This window comes from Stylophora pistillata, chromosome 2, assembly GCF_964205215.1.
Source record: "Stylophora pistillata chromosome 2, jaStyPist1.2, whole genome shotgun sequence".
NCBI classification, from domain to species: domain Eukaryota; kingdom Metazoa; phylum Cnidaria; class Anthozoa; order Scleractinia; family Pocilloporidae; genus Stylophora; species Stylophora pistillata.
The window spans coordinates 11,912,000-11,922,825 of NC_142520.1; the positions used below are offsets into that span (position 1 = coordinate 11,912,000).

A 10,826-nucleotide genomic window follows, 5' to 3' on the forward strand; every position below is an offset into this window, starting at 1 on the left:
TATATTGACACGGGTAAATTAACTTTAATCTCTTGTATCTGTGTGGTATGTACTTAAACATTTATTCACCTCATTGTCGCTCAAAGGGGTGGGTATTTAGGGCTCAGATTAAAACTTACATTTATATATGATGTCTATAAGAAACATGAGCAAGCAATTGTAGACCTTGAAAAAACTCTTGAATTAAAACGCGATTAAGTAAAAATATCAACAAGGCAAGGTAATTTCAATTTGGCCCCACGATCTCTACAATATTTTAAATTTTATAAGGTCATTGGGTGGCGAACACTTGCACTGTCTTGTTATCTCAAAAATTGACCAAAATTTTTAGGAAAAAACTAAAAAAGAATTTAAATGCAGCCTCATTAACCCTTACCCTAGCCTTAAGAAAATTCAATAGATTAAAATGAGATAAATTGTCATAGGGCTCCATTCTTTCTTTACTGGTGCGCGCTCTCATTGGTTAGTTTTGAGGTCACATGACATCTAATATGAAATGGTTTCCGTCAAAAGTTTTCGAGCGGGCATTATTGTGAAAATCTATGACGATTTAAGACTAACAGTCCAATTTTATCCGTGAATGTTGACCTAAACCTACCTTTGCACGTGAACAGATCGTGATTTCGGGTGACATAAGAATAGCACGAGATTATTCTGACAGTATTTTGCTCTCTTATAAGGTTACATATAAATCAACCTCGAGTTTCAATTGTTTGTTTGTTTGTTATTTTTTTGTTTTTTACGATATAACCTTGCCTTTCCTGGTTGTGCTATACAGCAAATTACTCAACGGCTCTTTATTCAAGAAACAGTTGAATATTCCCCTTGGGTCCAACCTGGGAAAAAGACAGTTTCCCTCGGGATCAACCTTTTAAAGACATCAAAGTGCGTATGCTCAAAATACACTAACACTAATTTTTACATTCAAAACCGCGTTATGACAGTATGTCCAATATTATTATTGGATTCGATAATAATAGCAAACTCTACTGTTCGACCTATTTAATCAGTCAGCGCTGAGAGTTTTTCGATCTCCGTAAAAGTTTTTTTTGTTTGTTTTTAAATTTGGTTATGATCACCTGACCATGGTCAAATGATCGATAGCAACATTCATTATGTTGATTTTTACCAGCATTGTAAGATCCTCCGTCGCCTCCACAGGAATCAGCTATATTATCTCCACTGCCTCCTCCAGAGTACCCCCCCTCCTCCTCCACCGCCTGCCCCTTTCCAAAAACTCCTCCACCTCCGCCAAATCCACCCACAATATTTTTAAACAGAGCTCTACCTCCCACTCCTCCCTGAAGAAATCCTTTACCACCCTCACCACTACTTCCTATGGTACTACCAAACTTCACTGAGCTTCTGCCGCTGGAGTAGAAACCTCCTCCGCCGCCACCTATCGGTGATAATGACAATAAGTAGTTGTATGCAGTTGATTCGTAATCTTTAAATTTAGGTTTAGCAATAAGTGAAATACTTCATTCTACTACTGATGAGACTAGAAGTTCCTTTCGTGCGATAGAGATTAACGGAGATTGATGATACGGTAGTTACTCATTTATTAAAGAAAGGTCAATTTCAGACTAATGTCGTAACAACTGAATCAGTGTTTATTTAAAGGAAAAATGGGGTAAGAATTTGAAAAATAGCGATGCCTACGGGCCAAAATTAAAAGATGAAATTAAAATGTAAATGGTTTTAAGATAAAACACATCTTCAAGGAGAGCAAGAAGAATCCAAGAAATCGTCCTGTTTTAGTTTCCTTTTAGAAGAGTTCAATTCTCAAGGTACAAAAAAAAAAACAAAACAAAACAAAACAAACAAAAGCAAAACGAAAACGTTTTTAAGCATTTAGCGATGATAAATACCTAACCTTTCTGCCTTTCAGTCCCACGTCAAATTCATTCATTTTGATTTCAATAATTTGTACCTTTTACGTTTTTCCTGACAATTGGTTGATATGTGGATAGGAGACATGGGGTTTTTGTTTCGAAAACAGACGGTGACATATCAAAACAACCGACTTACCGGAACCGACAGTGTCAGCGATCTGTGCACCATATCCATTGCTCCCCGCTGACCATGATTTGTACCCAGGATTTCCCGATGAATTAGAACTAGCATCACATCCTGAATGCCTTGACTTTAATTTCTGTATACCTCCTGCGCGCCCGGCTATGATCAAAGATTTGTTGGCTCCTCTCACTACAAATGTACCTCCACCACCGCCAGAAGAATAATTAACCTTGTTAATTCCTCCTTCTTGACCGATAAGTATCTGAATGACTTCACTCTTGTTTAAACTGAATGTTCCAATCATTCGTGCTCCTCTTCTTCGATACAGAGCACTGTTGTTGAGTTTATCGTATCCTCCTGCTGCTCCTATTGCTTCTATTCTGTATTCGCCAGAGTACGGCACAGTCCACTGTTCAATACCGCTGGACAGTGTAACTTGCCCGTCATAATCCTGACCTGTGTAGTGACTGCTTAGCGTTGTCGGACCAAATCTTCCACTGGCGTTGAGATTTGTAAAAACGGCATTGAATACTGAAAGGGAATAGTTAAGCTATCTCTATCAATATAAACATAAACGTTTTCCTTTTATTGGCGGTACATTGCATTTACAAAAAGAGATGTTGAAAATTGGTTAACAAGTAAATTGATCCTTAAAGTTACTTATGCACTAATTTGAGCATTAAATTATTTATTTAACAAATGGTGAACGCCATAGCGTGTACTGTTGAGTTATGGATGCACGCGGGAGGTTGCTAAGCACGAAACAAGCGTAAGAGTCGCACTCGGCTGTCGCCTCGTGCGACTCTATCTTCTTGAGTGCTTAGCAAACATCCCAAGTGTATCCATAACTCAATAGCGCACGCTATGGCGTTCACCATTTGTTTTATAACATAACATTGAGACATTGGAAGAACAGAATTTCTTTTATTGAGAAATATCAACAAAGTTGAAATGGTAAATTAGCCACCGTAATGATTACAAAAGCTGACGTTTCGAGCGTTAGCCCTTCGTCGGAGCTAATAGAGGAATTGTGGGTTGTGTGAACTTTTAAAGGCAGAAAATGGAGCTACGTTATTGGTGGGAGGCATGGCAATCTGCGGTCTTTCCTTGCACTTAGGTGGCACGGAAAGCCGTAAAAATCTTGAACAAAAGCTCATCTTTCAAACGGTAGTCTAAATCCCACAGGGATCAACAACGCTTTTCATTCCACGAATTTATTTATGTTTTTCTCGTTGCCATCCTCCCACCAATAACGTAGCTCCATTTGCTGCCTTTAAAAGCACACACAACCCACAATTCCTCTATTCGCTCCGACGAAGGGCTAACGCTCGAAACGTCAGCTTTTGTAATCATTACGGTGGCTAATTTACCATTTCAACTTTGTTGATATATCCAAATTAATTCGTTACTCCCACCGACGCAGCCCCAAACAGTTTCTTTCGAAACTATCAGCCTTTATTCTTTAATTGAGCTACATCGCAAAAAAAATGTTCGTGTAGTCTTACATGACAAGAGAAAACAAGCGCGCGAAAATTCATTCATAACAACCGACTGCACACCAGCAACTCGATAAAGCTTAATCACCCTTCCTGAAATACCGACCAAAATCCTCTTTATAAGTTCTTTATTTCTTCAATAAATGATGAAATTCCAATGTCGTCTAACTGTTTTTCTTCCTTTGCTTTATTTAATAAGATTGGATCAATATTGGACATCAATTCCAACTCTTTATCGTTAGAAGGATAATTTGAATTTTTCACCATATTTGTTTGTAACCTCAATCCAAGTAGTCGCTTGCGAAATGCAAGAAAACCTGTCTTGAGCGTTATTTGTATTCTAAGAAGCACAGTTGGATAATAAATGACTCGTAAGTAATCAGAACACATGTCGAAGCATACGAGACCATGGTAAAATGGATGCAAAAAAGAAGCATAATTGTAGTAGCTAACATGATTATTAGAACGCACGTGCAAAGTAACTCTTGCCTTTTTCACAGTGGTCTCCCGTGTAACCAGGTGGACACACACACTTGTATCCCTTGTCAGTAAATCCAACTAAGCAAGTTGCATTGTTGTAGCACATGTTGAAACTACACTTGTTCTAATGGGGAAAAATATTGAGCCTTATTTTTTCATAAAATAACGGAGATGCTATTCATGCGAGCGATTTATACTTTCTATCCATAAGGGGCATGCCTGGAGTTTTTCACTTTTTGTGTAACAAATAAAAAAAGCCTCGACTTTGCTCTGTTCTGTTGTAAAGGACGACGTAAGCGGCTAGAGAACAAAAGAAGTGAAGGGGGAGAAACTTCTTGATACTCTGATAAGACATGCTGTCTCAACCAATCAGAACGCGGGTTATACAGGAACTTTATTCTTAAAATGCATTCATCTTTTTTTTTTTATTTTTAGCCGGTTTAGGTGTTCTCAGGCTTCACTCAAAAAGGTTTTGAGATAAAATTTCCTCATCTGAGTTGCTGAAGACTCACGGAAGACCAAGGAAACTCTATTAAACGGTACACGAGACTTACGAAGAGCAGCAAACTCATAAACAAAAAAAAAAACAAAACAAAACAAAAACAAAAGTCTTACCTCCATGCCCCTATACACAAAATCTGCCATCGGTTTCAAATCATTTGGGTGTTGTAAGTGGTCCGAGTCACTTAGTTGACACAAAAATTTATCTTTTTCTCCTGCGGGTCCCATGTTGATCGATTTACATCTTTCTTCCATAGTACACCAATTTCTGCAGTGACTATACATATGCATTCCGACTGGTAATAAAATGTTTTTAAAGACGTGGCCCACTTATCCATATCCATCTTTCTGTTGTTAGGCCTCAAAAACGTCTCGCGTAGGTTGGCGAAAAACAAAAGTCTCAAAAAGGCACAGGAGTAGAATAGAATATAATTGAGTAATGTTCAATAAAACCAGTATTTAGAGAAAACCGTGTGGTCTTAGGGATTTGACAATTTTCATGGATATCAATTCATGAGCTAAAACTTCTATCCACTCGGATTTTGAAATCCATCTGCTCAAGAAATTGGATAGCTTATCGTATCCTCTTCCTGTGGTTAGCTTTCGGTCGAAATATACTAAACCACTTAGGGGCCAGACTATTTATTTTGTAACCCTTCTGTAATATTCTTTTTCCTTTAACACCAGCCAAATAGAATTGTGACAATTCCGCAATGTGCCGGCACAAGAGGTTATATATATATATATATATTTTTTTTTTTTTGGGGGGGGGGGATTTAAAGAAACGTTTGCAATTTTTTATTTCATTTCCGTTTTCATATGCGCTTTCATGCTTTCTTTTAGCGGATTAAAAGTTTCAAAACGTAAAACGTTTTCAAGCAAAAACGAATTTGAGTTGATGTGATTCAGGAAAAAGAAGATAAAAAAAAGACCTTGCAGAGGCTAAACAATCATTTATCTTTCTAATTTAAAACTTTTATAATTGCTATTGTTTTCACCGCAAATTATAAAAGTAGAATGTTTCGAAAACGAATCTGGGTGGTAGGGCACAGATAAAATAGTGGAGAAGAAAAAGCTTTCGACAAGCTAAGCTGAGGGAGCTTTTTAAAATTTTGCTAGTACCCCGAAATGGTATCTTAATTTCTGTGAATATTTCACCATGTACTTTAATTAATTTTGAAATGGTCAAAATCTGAATTTTGCTACAAAGATAGTGAATAATGTATGATGTTATGCCCCAAAATATGCTTACTTTGATGGTCTCTGAAACTGTATTCCAAGTTGAAAACCAAAACAATAAATGTAAACAATAATGTCAAGGTACATGGAAGTTTAGAAAATCATCTCTTTTTGCGCTACTTATGACCACATACCCCATTCATTGTAACCTTCCTCAACTAGATTTGAACAAAGGAAAAATGTGTGAGAAATTCTTTCCCAATTTGAATCTTTCTTTACAATTTTTTTTTCTTGCAAACGAAAGTTAAACAGCCACAGAAAACAGCCTGTATTTGCTGAATAAAACCATTTGTGACAAACGTAACCCTAGTCATTTTACTGACTTGAGCTAAAGTGCTGGTGACAAGCTTATTGAAAGATAAAAAACAAGCAATATTAATTCCCATTTTCTTGATATTGAACGATTTTTCCAACTTCAAACAGACCCAGGTCGAAAGATGTTAGCTCTTGGAGAGAAAGATAAGTTCATAGGAATATTAGGTACTGAGCTTTACTTAAACTGGCGGCAATTTCGCAATCTAATTGACCACTTTGTCGTTGTTGATAAGCGGTACAGACAACGCTGCTCTCGTCAACGGGTCAAGGAAAGTTTCGGTCATCGAACGAATCCACGACATTTTTGGCACTGTGATGACGACTATCGTTGTCACGGTAAGAGAAGAGACCACGTTAAACTACTGTCGATTTGTTAATTTTATTCTAATGGATCATTTATCGCTCACTTTTCGGCTTACTAAACAAAACTGCTTCTGTGGTACCCGCACTGAGTAAATCATTCATGACCCATTGTTCAAAACTTCTTTATTTTATTTGTTATATACAGATATTTAAAGCATAACAAAGAATAATTCCAGATCGACTATAAATCCTTTGTTTCCCTGCTTAGTCTCCCTTACAGGCTAATTCAGTTCAAGAAATGTTGGAATGTTCTGTTCGTAAGGTATTGCATAGATTCCACGTAAGGGTCCTCTGCTCCATGAGAACTTATCGAACAGAGGACGAAAAGGCAATTTTTCTATTATTTTCTTGATATTCCGAGGGTATAAACATTATTCAGATGGCATTAACTGAGGAAGAAAGAAATATTAGAAATTTCCACCCATTTTTACTAGGTGTCTGCTTAAAACTAGTCAAAAAATCATAAATAATCGATGGGTTTTTCCATCGACGTTATTAGGAAATGTTGGGTTTTTTCTCTATGAAAAACATATGTCTCTGAAAAAAAGAATTGAGTGGATGAGATTCTTGCAATTATTGTAATGGAATCACGTGGACGTACAAGAAATACAGACGTAAAACTCTTGCTGCTAAAAGTGTTTTCGTTACAAGGAAGAAACTATGTTTTGGTTGAAATTAATTATAACCTTCCTTTAACGACTTTTTTCTTTTTCCCTTTTTATTTCAAATTCCGCACATCTTATGTTCTTGACTTCCTATCTAAATGTGGTGAATTACTTTCAAATGAGTCACTGTATGCTGAGTTAGTTTAGGCATTTTTTTTTTCTTTTTTTTTCGACCGCTCACGGGCTTACCTAACCCTGCAGGAGTTCTTTTGTTTCCGTAGGCACGCTAAGTAGTTAATAGCATATCAACATGGTGCGTCTAAGTTTTCGCAATACCACCCAGGGGGCATAATACGGGGACAAACGTCTCTACAATACAACTGATTAAGTTTCTGTTTGCAATATAATTTTTCGCTGTGGACTAAATCCCATTTTAAAATTTTCAATGTATAGTCTGTTCGAAACAGGTGCCTGAAGTTTCAGCAAGCAAAGATATTGCTTAGATATAGGGTATTTCTCAAATGAAGGGAACGATAACGGAGAAAAAAGAAGTTTTATACTCGCTTGATGATGACCTCGTTTTCTCGAAAGTTGAAGATCCAAGCGTAAATGAAGGAAGATATTACTAGTGGTTTTGCTCATTGATCAAAAATCATGCGAGGTTGTTTCTATTAAAAACCATGAGAATCGAGACGTGTTTCCTTATTTTCCGCATTTTTAGATATATCTTTGTTTCTTCTTCACAAAATGATTTGAATGAATGCTCTGTTATTTTGATGCATAGAGAAAGAGCTGAATTCAAACGCTCTCAAACCATCTATAGTAAGTTAAAAGCTACGACGATATGAAGGGCTTCTCAAAGTTTTCATACTCATTACGTTTGCTATAGCTAACACCTTGATTCATTTTTACTAATCTAATGGGTTTAGAGACTTTAATAGAAATTGCAAAATATAACTATTGAGCAACAAAAACCTTTTAAACAAAATTCCTCCATTTGATTTTCTCTCATCAAGTTACAAAGGTCTGAGTTTCTCCTATTCATTGCCATCCATTATTGCAAAAGTATTTCTTTCCCTTCCAAAAGATAGCTTTTACTACGTATTTATGATTGTTTAACGATGAAATTGATCTGAATAAATTCTTGTAAAAATTTGAAACTTAGGAAACGCCGCCGAAACGTTAGAACCAAAATGCCCCGAATGAAGTTCACACACACACCATCGATTATGTTACAACTGGTCAAAAAAGTTTTTAAACTTTTAAGCACTTTGTGAAATCGTCACCGTAGTTTCCTTCTTCCTCATTTTGAATTAGCTGCTCTTGTTGACAAAATACTAAATTTTTTTACCCTGAAGCTTTTCCGAGATGGTCATGTCAGTTTTTACTTCAGAGCCCTCTCGATGTGGTAAATTAGGATTTTCAAACCCTCGAAAAGTGCATAATTTTCGGTCCTTATTCTTCGGGCCCTTGCTTTCCTGTAACTCCAGGTTAGTATTACTTCAGGAGTTGCCACAGTCTACATTTTCATCCAACCCACACAAAAGAATTTAAAGTTAACTTACCATGGTTTGCAACTGTTAAGGTATAGCACCAGCCTCCAACCAAAAAAAAAGGAATAAATATGAAAGAGAGCATCGGGCAGCGACGGCGGGCCATCTTCAGATTCTTGACAAAAAATAAAGCGTTTTCAACCCACCATCAGAGTGGTTCGCTTTACAAAAATATTTTCAGTAAAGTGAGATAAATACACCAACCATCAGTTGCCCATCTCTGACAGTGCTAGGTTCTTGTAGAGCCAAAACGTCTAAGTTTTATTTCTACCGTCATTTATTATTAATTAAAATTGGACGGGATAATAAGTTCCTTAACTGCTCCTGTTTACTACTTTCTTCAAACGTCATTTGTGCATGAAAAATGTCCATTAAAAGCCTCTTGTTTTGTAGATTTTTGAAAGAGAAATTTCTCTGAAACAATAATCGAAACGAAATGAAAGAACGACGAAAACAGAGCAGAAGAAAATCTAGAGATACTTATTGTTATGATGATTATTTGTGCTATCACTCATTAACTTCCCTCGGGGAAGTAAAGTCCTAACCATAGGAGATTTTGACTAAAGTAAACCTTTTGTATTCTATGTCAAAACAATTCCATCATTTTACAAACTCCTTAAATAAAAACACATTAAATGACTACCGGGTTTTTTGTTTTCCCTTTCACTTGGCATTTGGGGGTGAAGACTGTTATTTCAGAATGATTATTTAAACATTCAATAAAGAAAAAGTTCTGAAACGTCACACAATGTGAACTAGGTGCCAAAAATGTTTTTTTTGGAACTTTTCCGAACTTTTTTTTATCGCCAATAAAGAAAAAAATTATATATTGATTTTAGAATATTCGGCTTTTAGAATATTCGTCACGAACGTTATAATAATGAAGTGTACACGAATTCATCAAAAGAAGCGTTTTCTTTTTTTTTGCTTCTTGAAACGACTCTTTCGCACGAAGTTACCACTTGCCATAGGCTGTTGCCTTTTAATTCACAGTTTTCTATTAAGTTCTTACGCAAGTTTGCAAGTTTTGTGGACAAATAAATCATTGGCTATGTGAAATAAGAACAACCTTGCATGCCAGAAGGCCATCAACTTAAGTTCACAAACGTTTCTTTCTAAATTACTTCATCTCGAATCACGGTTTGGATCAATATCCGTATCTGGGGATGGAAAACGATAAAAAAATAATAATAATGTATTAGAAGAGAAGAATTTCACAGCTGTATGATTCCGTTTAACGCCACTAGTGTTATAAAATACGATCCCATCCCGGTTGTATTATTTTTTCAAAGACAGTTTGAGGCACTTCTTGTAAATAATCAATGTAATCTCGCGACAATTTTCATCTTTCAACGCATGGCAAAAGTAATCACATTTTAATCCAACATCAGATGTTTTTAATGCAGTCAATAATAAACTAAAATTTAGCCCATTTTTTTGCGACGCAATATCCCAAGTCTGATTCAAGCTCGTGATAAGAACTTGTAGAAATAAGCGTAACGACATAGGTAATAAAAGGTGAGAAAAACTCCGTGACACACTATCCTCGGGAATTGATGGTATGCCCAACTTGGATTTAATGCTTCCGATAAATGAGTCAGCCATAGGCTTTGAAATCTTACCGTCATGGTAACTTACTTTTCCTCATTTGGAACTCCATACTAAGATTTCAATGTTTGAAATTTATTCCTGATACAACATTTGTGAAGCATTACAGTTCTTAGTTATTTTGTAATGGGCTTAGATTTCCACAGGGTAAAGTGTCTGTCTCGCTCATGTGCAAGTCATTTTCCACATCGTTGTTGTCATCACAAATGTATGTTTTAATTCTATAAACCCTCCCCCTACCGCCTCCCCCAACCTTTTCTCACAGACAAGGTTGGGTGGTAGGAGGGAAGAGATGAGTTGTAACTTAGCGAGGTGTCTCCAAATATAGGGAACCCCCTTCGCCCCCACCCTCCCATCTCCATGCAATTAAGTCTGTCATTTCGTCAAGGTTTGCTTCTTTGTTTGTCCCTTTGCTATTTTTCTTCCCTTACCGTGTTTTTAAATCTAAAACGCCACATTATTTGCCCGCATTTGTAAGGAAATTTGAGATATTCCATTACAAGATCATGAAATTCACAAACAATATGCTGGAGAACTTTTTTATTGATAACTTTGCACTAAGTTTCCAGTATTAACTACTACTAGCAACAGCTTTGAATGAAAGTTTACTTGGTAATATGGCGTAGTAACCTCATGTTTGTGTATTT

The 10,826-nt window shown here is 36.4% G+C and overlaps 1 protein-coding gene across 1 annotated transcript; it reads right to left on the minus strand.

Annotated features, from left to right (window-relative positions):
- Positions 1 to 1,010: 1,010 nt before the first annotated feature.
- LOC148737146 (uncharacterized) lies at positions 1,011 to 4,751 on the minus strand. The gene is made up of 4 exons (XM_088749270.1): positions 4,611 to 4,751; positions 3,987 to 4,119; positions 2,032 to 2,550; positions 1,011 to 1,399 (listed from the first exon to the last, which is right to left on the minus strand). Exons 1-4 carry the CDS (start codon positions 4,749 to 4,751, stop codon positions 1,011 to 1,013), a joined length of 1,182 nt encoding a protein of 393 aa, XP_088605396.1.
- Positions 4,752 to 10,826: the final 6,075 nt, after the last annotated feature.